Here is a 21419-nt window from a genome sequence, read left to right on the forward strand (position 1 = left end):
CCCTTTAGCATTTCCCATCTTGCACGCTCGCTCGCTCTCTCTCTGTCTAAGCTTTCAGGCATTGCGTAGCTCAGGAAGCTTTCTCTCATCTTTCCACTTCCAGATGTTGGTCTATATTTTTCATTGAAATTATTTGTTTTGAAGAGCTTTTTTCTCCTCTTGTAGACACCAGAAATTTGCCCTGGTCTAATTCATGGCTACATCCTTAGTATCTACGACTGCCTGACATATAATAGATAGTAAGTGTTTGTTAACCTAAACTGAATATTGCAACATGGCTATTAATATTAAATATTTAGTAATGTTTAGTATGTTTAGTAAATGTTTAGCATGTTTAGTAAATGTTTAATATATTCATTGGTACTATTTCAGATATGGAATACAACAATATTCTCTGATGAATTATGCTATATAGTGAGGAGAAATCCCACCTCCTTCTCCTCTGTTTTGTCCAACTCTAAGAGAAAAATCACATACTTGTCAGTCACAGCCTGACCAACCAACAGCAAATGCAATCACTTTCCTTTAGAACTCTGTACTGTTTGAAAGCTTTAGAAGGGGCAGTTGAAGTCATAACAACAAAGGATCCTGGAGGATGCTAGAAGAGTGGTACAGCTGGCCCGGATTTATGGCTACTGCATTACACAAGACCATCATAGAGAACTGTTCACTCTTGTTGCATTCCTACTCTGTACAAATTTTACATCTATAAAGTAATTTATGTTTCACAGAGTATTTCTCCATATACCTTTCCTCATTTATATATATTCATACTTGCATGTGTTCTGTTTCTCCTGGTTAAAAATTCTATTGATCACGTCTAGCTCTCAGAGGATTTTAGAATATATTCTAGTGATGTATCATGCAGCATGGTGTAATATAGAATACAGTGGACTCTAGTGATCATAAACAAGGTACAATCTCTAATCTCCAGAAATTAACCCCCTCAAAAGAAAGCATAGAGAAAAACACTTCATACATAAATACATAATGTTATTACTTTTTTTTTTTTTGCGGTACGCGGGCCTCTCATTGTTGTGGCCTCTCCCGTTGCGGAGCACAGGCTCCGTACGCACAGGCTCAGCAGCCATGGCTCACGGGCCCAGCCACTCTGCGGCATGTGGGATCTTCCCAGACCAGGGCACGAACCCGTGTCCCCTGCATCAGCAGGCGGACTCTCAACCACTGCGCCACCAGGGAAGCCCATAATGTTATTACTTTTGTTTCTCTGCTTTATTTGAAGGGTGAAATATATATATATATATATATATATATATATATATATATATATATATATATTTTTTTTTTTTTTTGTGGTACGCGGGCCTCTCACTGTTGTGGCCTCTCCCATTGCGGAGCGCAGGCTCCGTACACACAGGCTCAGCTGTCATGGCTCACGGGCCCAGCCGCTCTTCGGCATGTAGGATCTTCCCGGACCGGGGCACGAACCCGTGTCCCCTGCATCGGCAGGCGGATTCTCAACCACTGCGCCACCAGGGAAGCCCAAGGGTGAAATATTTTATTTGTTAGGACCTATAACTATAAAAATGCAGGGTTTTAAATATTTTTTTATAGTTCTGAACTACAAAACCCATCATTTTAGTGCATTTCTCTTTGAAACTTTTATCTGTAATTTGGATCATGTATTAAAGGTAAAGAAATGCCAAGCTAAAAGTGGTTATTTAATTCCTGATGTTGCAATTGCCTGAGTCTCAGTTCCTTCATGTTAACTTGTCTGAGCTTGAATATGTAAAACGTGTTTTTAGATTACAGTTTGCACTGGCTTAGATACATTTTAATGTGAAGATTGTAGATTTGAATGTTTCATCTAAAATAGCTCTACATAAGCTAAGAATATCATGCAAGTCTTCATAATTCCCTAACCATTAAAAGTATAGTGTTCATGACCACATGCCACAACTTCATATGTTTATAAAGTGTTAAGTGTGTTAAGTGTTGGTGGAAATTATGACTCTCAGTTGTCAAGAATTTATGACAAAACTAGCCTATTGAAAAGCTGCCTTTTAATGTTGCTATATAAATGTGGAGTCAATACCATTTTAGAGTTGCAGTTTAAAGGATCAGGTTACAGTTAAAGGATAATAAAATATTTGTCAGATTTTTTTTTTCTTTTTTTTTTTTTGGCTGCGTTAGGTCTTCATTGCTGCGCCTGGGCTTTCTCTAGTTGTGGCGAGCAGTGGCTACTCTTCACTGCAGTGCACGGACTTCACATTGAGGTGGCTTCTCTTGTTGCAGAGCACGGGCTCTAGGCGTGCAAGCCTCAGTAGTTGTGATGCGGGGGCTCAGTAGTTGTGGCTCGCAGGCTCTAGAGCACAGGCTCAGTAGTTGTGGTGCACGGGCTTAGTTGCTTCACAGCATGTGGGATCTTCCTGGACCAGGGCTCAAACCCGTGTCCCCTGCATTGGCAGGCAGATTCTTAACCACTGTGCCACCAGGGAAGTCCTGTCAGATTTTTTTTTTTTTTTTTTTTTTCTGTACGCAGGCCTCTCACTGTTGTGGCCTCTCCTGTTGCGGAGCACAGGCTTTGGACGTGCAGGCTCAGCGGCCATGGCTCACGGGCCCAGCTGCTCCATGGCATGTGGGATCTTCCCGGACCAGGGCACGAACCCCTATCCCCTGCATTGGCACGCGGACTCTCAACCACTGCACCACCAGGGAAGCCCCTGTCAGATTTTTATACCTTGTAATCTGAGCAAAAAAATGGTACATTCTTAATTATAGTAAAGTAATACTAGAAATTAAAATATATCTTTAATTGTCAGAGTATGTATGATTACAGAATCTCTATAACTAGACTTCTATCCAGATGTTAATTCTTTAAGCCATTATTCTCTAATCCCTATTCTTCTCATTCTCTCACCACTATTCTACAAAATGTTTTTTGGAGAGACTGTATTCCTGTGTTTTATGTGTTTTACATACATATATTCATACACACACTCAAGTTGGTGTACTGCTTTTTTGGTTACATGTATTCAGACTAATTTTATTCTCCCATTTTTTCTTTTGCACTTGTTATTATTTCTATGTTAAGATTGTTAACTACAACTTTATTTTCCATGTCTGAAAACTAAATACATATAGGGAGTCAAAGAGAAGAAAATCATCTAGTGAAATGAGGAATATTCATGATCCTAAATGAACTCTAGTACACTGATTTACACAATGTAGGTTTCATTTAAATATTTACTAGCTGAGAAAAGAAATTTGCAAACCAACTAATTAGATACTGAGTCTAATTTTATCCCACAAAAGGCAAATAAATTCAGTTCTCCAATTGTAATGGTGACAGCTTAACATTTTGCTATTGCAGCTGTAACATTTCAATGAAAGTAGCCACATGTGTATTTTATAAAATGTGTATTTGAATATTCTTAATAGGTCCATTGCACATGATTCAAAAATTTTGGCATTCAGGAAACTTTGTAATATTCTATAAATACTTAAGAGCATCTCTGTTTAAAAAAAAAGTCTGACACTTTCCAATTAAAATAACAATCACTAGGTTTTGTTGATGCGGGGAGATGTGTACATATGAGGACTTGTACTCTCTGTTTTTGTGTCTGTTTAGAAGTTTTCATAATAAAAAGTTGTGTGTGTGTTTTTAAATCACTCAGATAATACCACATTCCTGGGATCTGGACCAAATCTAAAGTGCTAATATTATACATTTAAATATAGATAGAAAACATATGTTGTCTGGATCCTCCCAAAAAAAGTCGTCAATAATGGCAGGACACCTTGTGGAAAATTAGGGATTACCCTTCTTTTGCAGACCAGAACAGAGGAAGAAAGCTACTACCTATCTAGTTAGTGTCTACTGGGTGCCTTTTGTGTAGGTCATCAGAAAGCCAAGAAGTGTTTCTATCTGTCAGCATGGAAAACATGCCTCTGTTATACACCAATACAGATTCTCTTGGTAAAGGACATGTAATTTTATAGTAATTCCTGAAACTGTTACATTTATTATTTAATTCAGAAATGGAAAGCTTATAAGGGCTAACCTTTCTTGTAAGCACAACTGAGTAGTAAATTTTGGCTGAGAACTTTAATCTGATTCTAACCTTTTTATAACCATGACTGTGTAGTAAATATTGCCTGGGAACTTGACTCTGGTTATATCTGCCATGCCATTAAGTGAAAGGAACATGGTTAACAATGTTTTTTTTTTTTAAAGATGCATTCCGGAATACAGGAAGCTCACAAAAGATTCCTACCACTTTAATTAACATAAACACCCCACCCCTACCCCAGCCTTAGAAGGGAAAGGTTCTTCCTGCCTCTTAATTGTCCTGCTAAGCTAGTCATCTAGTTTGTGTTTCCAGAATGTTTGTGCCCTATTACTCTGAAGTGGTAAAGCATCATAAGGCAATGTCCTCCCTCCCCCCGGGTGTGGTACTTAGAACGTTTACAGACCAGTAGTTCATCACGGGAAGATGACTTATTGTTATATATATTTTGTGTGTGTAAATTTATTTATTTGTTTATTTAGTCTGTGTTGGGTCTTCGTTGCTGCACACAGGCTTTCTCTAGTTGTGGCGAGCGGGAGGCTACTCTTCATTGCGGTGTGCGGGCTTCTCATTGCCAGTGGCTTCTCTTCTTGTGGAGCATGGGCTCTAGGCGTGTGGGCTTCAGTAGTTGTGGCATATGGGCTCAGTAGTTGTGGCTCGCAGGCTCTAGAGCTCAGGCTCAGTAGTTGTGGCGCACAGGCTTATTTGCTCCACGGCATGTGGGATCTTCCCAGACCAGGGCTCAAACCCATGTCCCCTGCATTGGCAGGCAGATTCTCAACTACTGTGCCACCAGGAAAGTCCTGGTGTTCTATTTTTAAGAAGAGTTTGTCAAAGTTACATTAATTTGTCTTACAGAGGAACGCAAGGACTGAAAAAAGTTTACTAGTGTTGTCAGAGTAAAGGAAACAAAACATAGCTGAGCAAAAGACAAGGGAATGTGGACGCTGTGAAATAATGTAAGAATAGTTATAAAGCACCACCAGAGAATGGAAATTAAAATTAAAATTTATTTACTCTCATACAGCCACTTTGCAGAAATAGTTATGAAGCAGTAAATTCAGTTAATATGGGGTGTGAAATTGTTATTGCAGGCTTAACATCCAAGTGACTGAAGTTCTCTCCTCTGTCTACTGAATAGGTTTGCTGCAACTTCCTACTTTTCATTGTGAGGTAAAACCATATTGCCTCCATACATTCTGGGTCTTTCCCGTGGCCTTGTTGGTTTTACTTTCCTGTAGGTTACAATGCCAGGTTTGTCACTTGGGAAAATTCCTCAAAACTTTAGCGTGGAGGTTCTGTACAATAAAACAAAAAGTTCTTTGGTGCCCCTTGAAAATAGCAGTTCTTCTTACATAACCATCTAGCTATGTTCATTACATTTAAATTAGATAAAACTAATAAATAAATTAGATAAAACTGTTGTTTGACATCTTCTACAATCCTTTCAAGTCATGTTCATCTTAAACCAGAGGAATTTTTTAATGCATTTTTATTTATTTTTTATTTTTACTTTTGGCTGTGTTGGGTCTTTGTTGCTGTGCATGGGCTTTTCTTTAGTTATGGTGAGCAGGGGCCACTCTTCGTTGCAGTGCACAGGCTTCTCATTGTGGTGGCTTCTCTTGTTGTGGAGCATGGGCTCTATGCATGCAGGCTCAGCAGTCGTGGCGCATGGGCTTAGTTGCTCTGCGGCATGTGGGATCTTCCCGGACCAGGGCTCGAACCTGTGTGCCCTGCATTGGCAGGCGGGTTCTTAACTACTGTGCCACCAGAGAAACCCACATTTTTTTTTTTGGCTACGTCGGGTCTTTGTTGCTGCACTTGAGCTTTTCTCTAGTTGCAGCGAGCTGGGGCTACTCTTCACTGCGGTGCACAGGCTTCTCATTGCGGTGGCTTCTCTTGTTGCAAAGCACGGGCTCTAGGCGCGTGGGCTTAGTAGTTGTGGTGCGCAGGCCTCAGTAGTTGTGGCACGCAGGCCTCAGTAGTTGTGGCGTGTGGGGCCAGTAGTTGTGGCTCACAGGCTCTAGAGTGCAGGCTCAGTAGTTGTGGCGCACAGGCTTAGTTGCTCTGTGGCATGTGGGATCTTCCCGGAGCAGGGCTCAAACCCGTGTCCCCTGCATTGGCAGGCTGCAGCACCAGGGAAGTCCAGAGAGGAGTTTTTTTTTAATCATTTATTTTACCATGAGACTTCCCTGTAGTAGAATGGAATCATTTTTTTTTAAAGTTCTGGTAGATACTTAGATTTTCAATTCCAAAACTCTTTATTAATTATAGTATTATTTGATACTTATGTTCACTGTATACAAAACTGGACAAAGTAGGAGTCTTCTATATTGTGCATGCTTCTCCTGGTAAACATTGTTATAAGAACAATACACAACTTCCTCTCCGTCAAGTCCATGGCCAGTCATTTATCCTTCAACTCTTCTCAGCATTACTCCTATCCTTTGCCTCAGCATGAGCTCCCAATTTTTCCAGCCCCTCATTTCCATCCTGGTTTCCAGCCTGGTTTCTGTGGTGCCATTTAACTATTTCATTCATTTTTTCATCTCTTTTTCTTTTAACAATCTCTGTTAAACATCTCCTAGCACAAGGGAATAATTCATTTTGTGAAGTACCCGTCCTCAAGTTTGCTAACTAGTAAAAAAGAAACCCTCACATACCTTGATTATCTGCTACCATGCATCCATATCACTCCTCAGTTCTAGGTATTTCCCATGGTCTGCTTTCTCTAGTGCCTAGAAAAAGCCACAAAACCATTCTGATTGGTTCCAATAAAATTCATGCATTCTAGCCTAATCTAAACTCTCACTGTAACATAAAAGCTTTCACTTTTTTTTTTTTTTTTTTTTTTTTTGCTGGCTCAACACTTTCTTCACAGCAGAATTCCTTTACACTTCTCAGGGAGTGATTTACTTTTATTACCAGGAGTATGGCAAATTTCTGATGAGTATCTTGGAATTCCCTCTGTATTTTCACTCTTTCCTTTGTTCATTTCTTTCTCTTAAGAAGGAAATGTTCTTCCTCCCTGCTAAATTAACCATCCCATGTATGTTGGTTTTTTCCCATCTCCTCCTCCTGGTTCCTTCACATTTTTCCATCAGTTTCCCCACTATCATTTGCAGTCTCCTCCAATCTACAGATTTATTATCCAGTGCCTAAAAACATCCTCAGACATTTCACTCTTCCAAAAAGACCCTAATAACTCATCTAGTTTCATTTAGTTTATTTTTTAAAATCATGTTTCTTTCTCAAACCCTCAAACTTCTTGAAAGAATAGTGTTACTCATTTTCTCAATTTACTATCATTTAGTCTGATTTGGTCTCTCACCTGTCTGTGCAATGGAAATAGTCCTCTTAAAGGTCATCAGTGACCTTTGTGTATCACATATATTCATTTTTTTATTCATTCATTCATATTTACTCAGAAAATACTTATTTTGTTCTTGCTATGCATCAGACACTTGGCTAGATACTAGAGGTACATCTGAAAAAGACAATCCTTTTTGTCAGAGTTTATAATTTTGGTAGAGGAAACAAACACGTAGAGAAAGAACTATCAATATTAGGCAGTGGAAGAGTCACAGTTTTTTAAGCATAAGGCAATATGAAAGTACAAGAAGCAATATCTGACTCAGCCTTTAGGTGGTCATGAAAGCTTTTGTGGACATGAAAGATTTTTTTTCCTTTAAGGCTTCTCTTAAAGGAAAAAGAAAAAGTATTCAAAAGAAAAGGGGAGGAAAGGCATTTCTAGCAGGGAAAGTATCTTTCAGGAAAGAATCTAAAAGTTTATATGCTTTGGGTTATCTGTAAATTCCGTAACACAAGTGCAAAATTTGGAGAAGTGGATGGTGATCCTTGGAACAAGGGTTCTACCTGGATTGAGTTTTTAAAGTTCTGTTTCAATATTTGTGTATTTCAGTGTGCTTTGGGCAGGCAGGCAGAGAAGAGAGGTCTATGCTTTTCATCTGATTCTAGCAAGTAAGAACCTATGACTTCAGAATATAAAGAGCCACTGCTATAAATGTAGTCAGGGACCAGCTTATGGAAAGGCTTTGAGTACTAAGCTAAGGAGATACTAAACTGTATCTTGAAGATTCTAGTTTGAAGAAGTTTAAGAAATACAGTATTCTCAGATTTTCATTTCTGGAAAGTTCACTCTTTATAATGTGCACTATAATACGAAACAAGCAAGAAAGCAAGACCGCAGAGAGGGGAATCTAGGACACATGAAGTAGTCCAGGCTTGAGCTGAATAGCCATCTATGATAGTGATCATGAGTACAAAGAAGAGGGGTGAGTCAGAAACATTTAGATGGTAGAATTTAGATTTTAGCGGGGTTCTGCCCCCCTCATACAGAGCACACACCGTACATCCCTACACAGCTGCCCCCGCCTCCCACCCCGTCCCCACATGTCCCGTCTTAAGTATTTTGTACTTCTGCATTTTAAATTATTTGAGCTTGGGACTGTGTATTTGGATTTTCCGTCCTCATAGCACCTAGTGCAAAGAATGATGTTTCTGTAGCATACACTGTATTCTAAGAGATCTGCATATATTAATTCATTTAATGCTCACAACAATCCTATGAAATGCACGCTACTATTTATACCCTCTTTTCAGTTGAAGAAGAGTTTCAGGAAGGTTAAATACCTTCCTAAAGTCGTGCACCTGGTAAGTACTGGAGCTGAGGTTCAAACCCTAGCAAATCTAGCTTCAGAGTCCAGGCTCTTAACCAGTATGCCAAACTGCCTCAAAACTGTAGTCACATTTTTGAATACCACCTATCCATTATTAAATTTAAAGCAATGTATAAAAATGTTCTAGTCTCACAAGAATAAATTTATTGCCTTATTTGATTTGCGTGGAACAGCTAATGAGTTTGCTTTCTAATGTTTATGTTTTAATCCTTTCAGAACCAATTCGAAGATACAAAACTTACCACAGTGATATCTTTAGTACCTCCAGTGAAAGTCCATCTATTATTTCCTCTGAATCAGATTTCAGACAAGGTGAGAGGAATCTGAACAAGCAAAATGTTCTTAAGAAACCATGATTGTTCTTCTCTTTCAGTAGTGTTGAGATATAAGATGTCAAAAGAATAATTCTATATAAAATTTTTTAATTTTAAAAAATTTCCAGTTACTCATTTTAACAGTATTATAGGAACTTGATAGCAGTTTCATCAAATAGCAGTGTAGTCATTTTCATAGTAGAGAAAATAATTGTTTTCAAAATAACATGACTTAACCTCTAAAGAGTTTATTGACATTATGTCACTAATTTGATTACATAAATATGATTTGTAAAAATTATCTTATGTGTCTGATGAATGCTTGAGTTTTAAATAAGATTACTTGATATTTTTATCACCTGTACTATTTTTGTTTCATTCACAATTAGTGAGAAAAAGTGAAGTGTCAAAGAGATTTGAGTCCAACAGTGGTCTCCCAGGGGTAGATGAAACCCCAAGTCAAGGCCAGTCACAGAGACCAAGGTATGTAATATGAAAAAATGATAATATATTTCCTGTTGCTGGTTTTTTTTTTCTTTGTTAGAATCAAGGAGAATTTTTTAGAATTATTCTTTCTCCTCTCTTTTCTCCATTATCCATTTCCTTTTCCTCCTCTTTAAGGTCTTGCAAATTCATTCGATTATGCAAAATATGTTATAATAGTTTGAGTTATTGGAGTCTTTTAAAATTAGAATTGGCCCTGATTATTTATAGTTTGTGCTTGATTTTTTAAATTAACATGAATGTAAAATAACTTATTAACAGTAAGGAAGTTCTGAAAGCACAGCATTAAACATCTGTGAGAAGATAGTAAACTTTGATTTCTAAGAGAATAATACTTCTTTCGAGGTTGAATGGGCTCAACAAGCAGGCTTTCAGTGAGTATTATTTGTTGAATGAATAATTAATAGGTTACTACTGAATAACCTATTATGTAAAAAGTTAATTTTTCACTACATCTTTCCTGGCTTAAAAGAGGTCATCTTTTGTTTTTTAAAGCCCACTTCGGGCTGTTTAGAGTTCATTTTCATACTGAAATACCCAGGTTTCTTATAAGGTGTTGTGTATTATTCTTATGCTAGGGTTAGAATGGTGGTATTATAGGCATGGACTGATTTACTTTGAACTGAGAAGTGTCAAATCAGTAGTGAATATATTAATGTGTATCTTTTGCAGGTGTGTACAGGTTCCTCCCATAAACAGAAGCATGTTATTAATGTTAAGCATTAATTTGAAATTCATAATGTGATATTAGAGAACAAGAGGTTGCTTCCAAATTTACTCCCAAACGACAGGAATCCTCTTAAATTTGATATCAGTTCATTTAGTTCAAGTGCCATTATACACAAAAGAATCATTTGAAAATTAACAAAAACTTGCCCCTTAGTTGATTAATTCTGGCAGACACTGTTTCATACCTGTAAACTATTAATAGACCAGGTAACCCTAGCCATGTGATTAAAGCAGACAATTTATCCAGGATTTAGACTCCAACTAATTACATTGCATTAAAATTATTACTTAATATTCCAGTTTTTATGAAACTTGTGTGTTTTTCTCTTCCCTCTTGTTCCTTTTAAAATAGTCTATGAGGGACTTCCCTGGCAGTCCAGTGGTTAAGACTTTGCCTTCTAACACAGGGGGTACAGGTTCAATCCCTGGTTGGGGAGCTAAGATCCCACATGCCTGGAGGCCAGAAAACCTCCATAACATAAACATAAAATAGAAGCAACATTGTAACAAATTCAATAAAGACTTTAAAAATGGTCCACATCAAAAAATAAAAAATCTTAAAAAAAAATAAAGTAGTCTATGATACTTTCTTTGAGGAAAGCTCTAATAAATATTCATTTACTAAAGTGGCATGATCTTTGCATAATAGCATTTTCTATTTTTATGACCCCATTGTGGTAATAGTATTTGTGATTACTATTTTGGTAATTTTGACCAAAGAGGTAAGAGACAAAGATCTATGCTTGATATTACATAATTTTGTTAAAGAAGCAAAACTCTTTTGGGATGACCAGCCATACGAAGCAACTGTTGAATTGCACTAAGCTCTGTGTTGAAATGAGGAAGTCACTCTTCTCTATATATGTAATTTGGAGAAAACTTATAAATAGTTAATATGATGCCCTTTTAACTTAATTAGAAGTAGGAGTCAAGATAACAACTGGAAGAATTGTTGGGATTATGTGTTGATTGATTGATATTTTTTTTCTGTATTTTTCTGTACAGTAGGTTCTTGTTGGTTATCTATTCAATTTTTTAAATTTTTTTATTTTTTTGTGGTACGTGGGACTCTCACCGCCGTGGCCTCTCCCGCCGCAGAGCACAGGCCCCGGACGCGCAGGCCCAGCGGCCACGGCCCACAGGCCCAGCCGCTCCATGGCATGTGGGATCCTCCCAGACCGGGACACGAACCCATGTTCCCTGCATCAGCAGGCGGACTCCCAACCACTGCGCCACCAGGGAAGCCCTATCTATTTTAAATATAGCAGTGTGTACATGTCAATCCCAAACTCCCAATCTGATTGATTGATTTTATAGTCAGTTTGCTAGTTATTTAAAATACGTATTCCTCCAGACAAAACTGAACCATTTTGTGAGTATTTCAATTTTCTTGATAAGGTACCTCAAAAGTGGCAGGATTATAAGAGAATCTTAGTTTTGACTGTTTCCGGTTTAATTTTAGGAAACATTAACATTGAGGCCTCAGCTCATCAAATCGTAATTTAGTGATAAGCTACCTTTTATTTCACACTTTAAGAGGGTAAAAAACACATCATAGTGTGCATAGCATCTGCATTAGATAAAGTTATAGGTGAAAAAAAATATTTCAAGAAGTAGATTGTCAGGTCTGTGTATTTATTACATTTAATGTAAGGTACTAAACTCTACTTTTAGAGTACCCCATCTCTTCTTTCTGCCCAAGGAAAAACACATTAACTAAAGTATTGTCTAGATTCCTTATTCAAGTGCAGAGTTTTCTGTATGTGTACAAAGGCTCCTGATAATATCCTTAACATGCAGGTACTTAATCAGGAGGTTCTGTTTGTTCTTTAGGTCACATATTTGTGAGATCTATAAATAGTATTTAGACATGTTGCCTGCTTCTTTATAAAATTTCCATTTCTTTAGCTAGAATGAAATGGAAAAACAGATCCAGACAGTGCTATTGATTTGTATCATAGTGGGTGCGGGGAGATTAACAGGAAGTTATGAGTCAGATCCAGAAGAATGAGTAATTTTTGGATTTTGAGCTATCAAAAGTGTCTTTCAGTGACCAAAAAAGATGTTCAAAGCTGTTTTCCAGAGAGCAACTCTAAGTTTTTTTTCTGTGTTAACTTTTGAAGTACAATTTATACATAGTGCAATTCCCACTGCTTCTGTGCCTATGTGCTTAATGATGTAACCATTTTTTCTGTCTCAAAAAAACCTATTTATTCATTCCTAAATCATCTAGGTTTTCTGAGTTTTACGTTAGTTTTTCTTTTTCTTTCTTTCTTTCCTTTCCTTCCTTCCTTCCTTCCTTCTTCCCTCCCTTCCTTCCTTCCTCCCTTCCTTCATTGGGTCTTCATTGCTGCGCGCGGGCTTTCTCTAGTTGCGGCGAGCGGTGGCTATTCTTCCTTGTGGTGTGTGGGCTTCTCATTGCAGTGGCTTCTCTTGCTGTGGAGCATGGTCTCTAGAGCGCAGGCTCAGTAGTTGTGGCACATGGGCCTAGTTCTGCGGCCTGTGGGATCTTCCCGGACCAGGGCTCAAACCTGTGTCCCCTGCATTGGCAGGGGAATTCTTAACCACTGTGCCACCAGGGAAGTCCTTGTTCATTTGTTTTGTCTGTTTAGTTTGTTTGTTTTTTGCCTGTCAAACATTTCAGTCTTTATAGGAATTTCTACCAGATATTGTGTTGGGCCAAATAAAGTGATGATCAGTCATTTTTTGCTACCTGTTTGTAGCTCTGGTATAAAATAATTTGAACAAGAAGGCTAATATATTTGATGAAAATGACAGGTGTGAGTTAAAATGTGAAGATTCAAATTCGTACCATTTTCCTTGACCCCATTAAGTAAGAGTGAGCCATAAAATCATGTTCAATCATTTGCGCAACAAATGATTATTGAGTACCTGCCATGTACTGAGTACTTATAGGTACTGGAGATGGAGTCATGAACAAGAGCAAGAAGTCCCTCAAGAGATTTTCTAGTGCTGAGGGATAGCCAGTAAACCACTGAAAAAACAAGTAAGTAATGCACCATCAGAGTGTGATGGTGCTTGGAAGAAAAATAAATCAGGCTAAAGGGATAGAAACTACAGGGGTGTGATGTCCAAATTCTAGTCTACATAGGTAGGGTGATCAGAGGAGGCCTCTCCCAAGGGGTGACATTTGAAAAGAAAACTATTTGCAACAAGGAAGTAAAACATGCAGATATCAGGGGGAAGAGAGTTCCAGACAAAAGGAACAGCAAGAGTAGAGGCCCTGAGGTAGGGGAGATGTGTCCATGTTAGAGGAATAGCAGGAAGGGCAGCATAACACAGAAGGCAGCAGAATGAGTGAAGGGCAGAGTGGATGGTAACCAGGACGCAAATCATATCAGACCTCAAGAGCTAAGGTGAGCACTTCAGATGTTATTCTAAGCGTAATGGGAAGCCATTGGATGGTTGAGAGCATAGAGAGCCATGATCTAATTTACATTTTAATGGGATTGATCTGTTCTGTGAAGAACAGATTGCAGGAGTAAAAGACCAGTTAGGAGGCAATTACAGTACTCCATTTGAGCTGCATACAGCACAGACTAGGTTGCTAGTGGTAGAGAAGATTCAAATAAAGATTTCAAGGTTGTACCCTGCAGGATTTGCTGGTCATTCAGATGTGTGATTTGTAAGAGGAATCAAGAATGACTCCAAGTTGTGTCCTAAGCAACCAGTGAGTGATTGAGAGAAGGTTGCACATAAGGAAAAAGTATCAAGAATTTGGTTTTAGACATGTTAGGTTAAAGATGCATGTTAACATCCAAGTAGAACACTCACTTAGGCAGGTGAGTAGAATTAGAATTCAGGGGAGAGCCTGGAGTTATGGGAATATAAGATAATTAAGACGAGGTGACTACATGAGATAGGGTAGGTATGAAGACTAGGAAGACTAGAAAAATCTAGAGGTCTGAGCACTGTTGTAGTCTAACATTAAGAGATTAGAAATGAAGGAGGATCCAGCAAAAGAGACTAAGAAGGAGGAGCCAGTGAAGTAGAAGGAAAATAAAAAGAGCATGGTTTCCCAGAAGTCAGATGTTTAAGAAGAGGAATGATTAAGCAGCTATATGTTATATGATGCTTAGAGGTCAAGATGCAAACTAAGAATTATCCTTTGGCTTTTTTTTTTTTTTTTTTTTTTTTGCGGAATGCGGGCCTCTCACTGTTGTGGCCTCTCCCGTTGCGGAGCACAGGCTCCGGACGCGCAGGCTCAGCGGCCATGGCTCACGGGCCCAGCCGCTCCGCGGCACGTGGGATCTTCCCGGACCAGGGCACGAACCCGTGTCCCCTGCGTCGGCAGGCGGACTCTCAACCACTGCACCACCAGGGATGCCCTATCCTTTGGCTTTGATAACTCAGAAGGTAGTCATTTTTGTGACTGGTTTTGGTAAAATGGTAAGGACTCAAACTATTGGTCTGAGTCCAAGAGAGAGTGGGAGATGAAGTGGAGATAAAATTTAAAGGACAGTTTTGAAGAAATTTACTGTAAAAGGCAGCAGAAAAATGAGACAGAATCTAAAAGGGGATGTGGAACCAAAGGAGGATTTTTTTGTTCTAAGTAGAAGATAGTACAGCATGTTTGTATGCTAAAGAGAATAACCTAGTGCATGAGACTAGTGATGCATGTGAGAGGGTAATTGCAGGAGTGAATTCTTTGGGTGGGGGAGAGGGCTGGAATCCCATGCATGGGAGAGGTTTGACGCCTGTATAATTGTGCAGGAGATCCATCTGTTGTAACAAAAAAGACAGCAGAACATACAGATGTAGATTTGGAAAGTCCAGTGGTAGAAGGATAAGGAAGTTATTTCCTGATTGCTCCTTATTTCACCAAGAAAACTGAGGAAAATTCATCAGTTGAGAGGAGACGAGGGAGAAAGTATTGAAGCTTTGAAAAGAAAAGACAAGGAAGAAAATATGAAAGAGTGCTCTAAGAAAATTAATCACCAGGCAGTACTAAGAACCCACTGAGATCAGTCAGCATGGTTCTGCAGTTTCATGAGAGTTGAGGTCGTATGCAAAGGAATGATTTTAATGATGGGCCTTAGAATTCAAGCAGTGTAAGGTCAAAAGAGGGTTAATAGAGAGAAAGTGGTAGAGTCAGTGGACTAAAATTCCTGATAGAGTTGGTGAATTATTTGAAGGGGAGTGTAAGAGGAAGTAAGCTAGAAAAAATAAGGAGATTAGATAGAGAGGGTATTGAAGGATAGAAATAGGAAATTTTAGAGGTGGTACAGTTATTGTTAATAGCCAGCATAACCATGGGTGTAGATTGCTGGCTGAGGTGGAGGAGGCCAGGGTGTTGGAGCACTCTTCAATCTCTGTCACACCACCACCAATGATGACAGCAGTAGTGGTGAAGACTACTGAGTCAGCCACTTAAATCTTTCATGAATAAGGGGGAGTTGACCACAGGACAATGTCTAGAGCAAAGCAGAGCAGTGGATGGTGTGAGTTCATAGCATGTACTTCAGGGAAGCTGGCGGCTCTTGGAGGAGGGGTCAGTAATGATCTAGAAGCTGAAATAAAAATCATGGGGAATCTCTATCTCATGTCCCGGCCCACTGGTACAGGATTATGAGAATAAAACAGCCCCAATCTGAGACAACTGCAGGGGAAGCAGTTTTCAGAAGATGCTGGGATGTTAAGAGAAGAGGTGAAGACTGTAGATCTACCCACTGAAAGTGGGACACCCATACTATATTAATATATTAAAAATAGGACTGAAATGTTACTGCAAGGGTTCTTCTGAAATGAAAAAATAAAATTTGTTTACATTCTTGATACCTTACTTAACATGACTTTTTCTTGATTAGACTTAAAATAATTGTTTTCTTCCCAACCCTTACTTTTCTCTTCTTTATAGCAGACAATATGAAACACCCATTGAAGGCAACTTAATTAATCAAGAGATTATGCTAAAACGGCAAGAAGAAGAAATGATGCAGCTGCAAGCCAGAATGGCCCTTAGACAGTCTCGACTGAACCTGTATCCAGGAGACACACTCAAAGCTTCCATGCTTGATATCAGCAGGGATCCCTTAAGAGAAATGGCCTTAGAAACAGCCATGACCCAAAGAAAACTAAGAGTAAGTTGATTCTCAGGTTACTGCACCTAAACTTGGCCTCACAGGGAAATATTATACAAAGTACTTTAAAAAATTATATAGGTATCCTATAGGTTGTCTGTAGTTAAAATTGAAATCTCATAATTGTTTCCATTGGTGTTAAATATCTTGTTGGTTGATACTAAAATAAATATTTAGCTGTTTTCATGATTTCATTTTAAAAAAAACATTAGATGGAGTTAGAGTATCTTAACTGTATATTTAAAAAATATATTCATGAACCTAAAGTCAACTGGCTTTATTCAGTATTGTGGGGGATTGTTTTTTAATATTAAGGAATTTTTTATCCCACAAACCAAGAAGATCAGAGAGAGAGAGTTCAGAGGTGGTTCAGAAGCTCAAGAATGCTATCAAGCGCATTCCATCTTTCTGCTCTGCCATTCTCAGAATTTTGACAGTAATTCTCTTTATAGTTAAAGGATGACTGCATTATCTCCAAGCATCAAATCCTCATATTACAATATCCAAAGATAAGAAAGAACAAATCTTGTGTCTGTGGGGAATTTTTCTTTTATGTGTTTAGTTGTTTTATTTTTCTTTCAACATATATCCTCTATATTTTTATAAGCATAAGCTCAAAATGAACGTAGTCTGTTCTCATATAAAATATCATGAACATTTTACAACTTGTTTTTTTTTTTTTTAATGCAAGCTAGTGCTCTGGCTCACCCAGGCCTCCCTCCACCTCAGTTTGTTCTACTTATTTTATTTATTTATTTTTTTTGCGGTACGCGGGCCTCTCACTGTTGTGGCCTCTCCCGTTGCGGAGCACAGGCTCCGGATGCACAGGCTCAGCGGCCATGGCTCACGGGCCCAGCCGCTCCGCGGCATGTGCGATCTTCCCGGACCGGGGCACGAACCCGCGTCCCCTGCATCGGCAGGCGGACGCTCAACCACTGCGCCACCAGGGCAGCCCTACAACTTTTATAATACTATTGTTAAGGGCTGTAAAGTACTCCATTATGTGAACGTACTGTGTACCATAATTTAATCAGTTTCCAGCTATTGGGCATTTAAAATGTTTGTAATTTGTAATTGCTATAAACATCCTTATAGCTAAATCTTTGCAGATAACTTCCTCCAAGTAGAGTAGTCAAGTCAAAGGCAAATACCTTTTAAGACATTTTATACATATTGTCAAATTGCCCTTTAAAAGTTTCTTCCAATTTATGTTTCCTCTGATCATGCCTGTTTTCACCATATTTTTACCGACTCTGATATTATCATTCTTTATTATTATTATCACCAATTTGATAGATGAGGCAGTATCTCATTTGTATTGTTCCTTTACAAATAATTCTTCAAAAGCAAAATAAATGTTAGGAAAGTGATAAAATCTAGAATGATTTTGTTTCTTTTTAGTCCTACACTAAGAAAGTATATTATCTTATTCTGTTTTGGGTTTCTTGCTTATTTCAAAGAATCTTCTTAAAAGCATATTTGTATACCTGAAATTGATAGAATTCAAATTTTCCTCATAGTCTTCTAAGAAACAGTATTGCATGGTGAAAATTACACTGAACTACAAATTAGAAGACTTGGATTCAGTTTCTAATAATTCAATTTCTAATAATATGTCTTTATATACATTTTTAAACCACTTTGCGTCTCATTATGCTAATTTTTAAAATGTGGAATTGGGTTGTAATTTATAAGACAGTGTCTAATTTTAAAGTTATTAGATTCCAATAAAATACAACTGAATTTATTTCAAGCCAAAGGGAAGACATCAATAAGGCTTCATCAATTTATCATTATAACCAATACATTTGTCAAAATTAAGCAATAGGCAGGATAGCATGGGCTTCCAATAATTAAAGGCCCACATAAAACATAAAAGGCACCATATATACACATCTTTTTCTAAAATCATAGTTTCAGAGAGCTAATGCAGAACTTTGGCTCATTAGAGAGTCTGAACCTTTATAGTATGCCACTGTTATGTGTCATCTCACTAAAAACCTGTGTTTCCTTTCAGTCAGTAAGTGTCTGCTTTCTTCATCAGAGACATGCTATATCAATGACTAGAGAATTTGAACTATTGGTCAATGAAGGACCACATAGTGTTTTTTCTTTAAAAAAAAAAAAAAAAAAAAACGCAGGAAGGGGAATTCCCTAGAGGTCCAGTGGTTGGGACTCTGTGCTTCTACTGCAGGGGGCCCAGGTTCTATCCCTAGTGGGGGTACTAAGATCCTGAGAGCCATGCAGTGCAGCCAAATAAATAAATAAGTAAATAAAATAAAAAGAGTAGGAAGGCTATATTTTTGAGGCTGAAAATAGTACTAGTATTAGGAGGAACAGTTTCACAATTGAACTAATGTTATTTCCCCAAACATAAGTCTTTAGTTCTTTTTTTTTTTTCTGTATTATTTTTGATGCAGACAAATTTTTTTTTTTTTTTTTTTTTGCTGTACACGGGCCTCTCACTGTTGTGGCCTCTCCCGTTGCAGAGCACAGGCTCCGGACACGCAGGCTCAGCAGCCATGGCTCACGGGCCCAGCCGCTTTGCGGTATGTGGGACCTTCCCGGACCGGGGCACTAACCTGTGTCCCCTGCATTGGCAGGCGGACTCTCAACCACTGAGCCACCAGGGAAGCCCCAGACAAATTTTTAATGTTCATACTCTATTGCCTTATTTGATCTGTATCAAATTCTGTGTTTCCCATGGCAGACTATTGTCATTTCTTCTACTCTGTTTCTATTCTCATTTAAAATGTGTCCTACTGGTTCGTTGAGTATTAACAAATGCTTACTGTTAAACTTCTACTTAAATGGTACCTGTCACATGTTCCACACCTGGCTGTTGGATAGAATTCCCACATCAAGCAACCAAATGAACTGTACAGTGAAATGCAAAGAAGAAACCAACAAAAATAAAACTCCAGTAACTCCCCATTAGTTCAAACACATGCATGCACGAAAGCTCGCCCCCCCCGCACACACCACCTGCCTTTGGCCTCAAAATTAGCCCTGCGTTCACTCTACCTTTTGTATTAAACCAAATCCTTATGTGAACTTGACAACTCTATATTACTTCAATAATTGAGACTTCTATTTTTTTATTTTGGGGAGTTTGAGTCTACCTGGAGTATAAAAAATGAAAACCTTTATTTATGTAAAACAATATAAAGCCAGGCTTTATATTTTACGTTGCTGATAGAAGATGAAGCTGATAAAACTTCTGTTCACACTTAGTGTAAGGCATATTCCATTCCTGTTCTTGGCAATTTCCACGGTACTTCTTTATTGAAAGTTTTTACATTTGTTTCAGATCACAGTTCTAATATGGTGGCCTTACATGTAGTTGTTTATTATTATCATTACTATTATTACTATTACATTATTTTTCTTTCAAGGAAAGATCTAGAATAAATGATAAAAACTATTGATTCTACTTCTGTGATTCACAGAATTTCTTTGGCCCTGAGTTTGTGAAAATGACGATTGAACCATTTATATCTTTGGATTTGCCACGGTCTATCCTTGTAAGTAACAAAACCACTTTATGTCACTTTTAGAAAATAATTTTAGTAATGATTTTTTTAAAACAGTAAAATTCTTATAATGTTTACATTGATAACTTCCATTCATTTTTTTCAATTGTAGGCCAAGAAAGGGAAGAATGAGGATAACCGAAGAAAAGTAAACATAATGCTTCTGAGTGGACAGAAACTGGAACTGACTTGTGATACCAAAACTATATGTAAAGATGTGTTTGATATGCTTGTGGCCCATATTGGCTTAGTGGAACATCATTTGTTCGCTTTAGCTACCCTAAAAGGTACCAAGGCATTTTAAATTCAGGGTATAGTATGGAAACTTGGCAACAACGACTTCCTATATCTGTTCTGCCTAACCTTCTTTTGGGAAATATTAACTACATGGATATGTCAGCATTGAGAAATAGGAGTTAGGAACTCCCTTCCTTTTCCTAACTAGGTACATTGTTTTAATAGCTGTGTCTTTTTAGCATCTTCTGTACCTGATCATGAAGATTTTTCTCTGGCATTGGCTATATAAACATAGATTTTAATTGTTATATTTTGGGGACCATAATTTTGCCTACATATGTACTCTAGAAATTAGTATTCTGCTAATATGAGTTTGAATATATAGCAGGATCCTATTTCTGAATCTCCACATCAGCTTCTTCAGCTTACTATCCTAGAAACATTGTCTTCCTAAATGTTGTCAGTTGATGATGGAAAATAAGTCATTTCACATTTTTTAAGCATTACATCCACTGACCTGTGACATTCACAACCACAGTGATCTCAGAACACAGATTCAGTAGAAGCTGCTGCTATTTTCAATTAGAATTGTCATAGCAATAAGAAACCCCCTGGGGACTTCCCTGGTGGCACAGAGGTTAAGAATACGCCTGCCAATGCAGGGGACATGGGCTTGAGCCCTGGTCTGGGAGATCCGACATGCAGCGGAGCAACTAAGCCCGTGCACCACAACTACCGAGGCTGTGCTCTAGAGCCCGTGCACCACAACTACTGAAGCCCATGCGCCTAGAGCCCATGATCTGCAACAAGAGAAGCCACCGCAATGAGAGGCCCATGCACCGCATCAAAGAGTAGCCCCTGCTTGTCGCAACTAGAGAAAGCCCACACGTAGCAACAAAGACCCAATGCAGCTAAAAATAAAAATAAAATATAAATAAATTTTTTTTTAAAGAATTAGTTTTTTTTTTAAAGAAACCCTTTGAATCTGGGTTTAAATAAATATTTCTTTAATATTACTATATTTATAAATTACTCTTCAATATTTCAGATTCTTGTTTACCTCAAAATTTAACTTAAAAAGCTTTGACAACAAAGTACAATAAATTATAATTAAAGGATCAAATCACCCTGAAACCCTACAAGATCAGGATAACACCATCTTTGTCATACAAGAAATATGTCTTTCAACTTAGTTTATTGAATTCTTGTTCCTTAAACACTAAGAATTCATTTTGTAGAGTCATCCAATAAATATTTGATTAATGCCTGT

At 38.0% G+C, this 21419-nt stretch overlaps 1 protein-coding gene across 12 annotated transcripts in view; it reads left to right on the forward strand.

The window, feature by feature from the left end:
* PTPN13 (protein tyrosine phosphatase non-receptor type 13) overlaps nucleotides 1-21419 on the forward strand; it is a 209904-nt gene that overhangs the window by 92192 nt on the left and 96293 nt on the right. For 9 of the 12 annotated variants that reach the window (XM_059066385.2, XM_067036014.1, XM_059066378.2 and 6 more), the window contains 5 exons: nucleotides 8948-9043; nucleotides 9435-9528; nucleotides 16157-16379; nucleotides 19829-19903; nucleotides 20025-20199. In XM_059066385.2, the coding sequence (XP_058922368.1) occupies nucleotides 8948-9043; nucleotides 9435-9528; nucleotides 16157-16379; nucleotides 19829-19903; nucleotides 20025-20199 (663 nt within the window). The remainder of the gene's footprint in view (nucleotides 1-8947; nucleotides 9044-9434; nucleotides 9529-16156; nucleotides 16380-19828; nucleotides 19904-20024; nucleotides 20200-21419) is intronic. The other 3 variants (XM_067036011.1, XM_059066376.2, XM_059066379.2) reach the window with 1 other exon arrangement.

The sequence above is a fragment of the Kogia breviceps genome, chromosome 6 (assembly GCF_026419965.1).
Source record: "Kogia breviceps isolate mKogBre1 chromosome 6, mKogBre1 haplotype 1, whole genome shotgun sequence".
NCBI lineage: Eukaryota > Metazoa > Chordata > Mammalia > Artiodactyla > Physeteridae > Kogia > Kogia breviceps.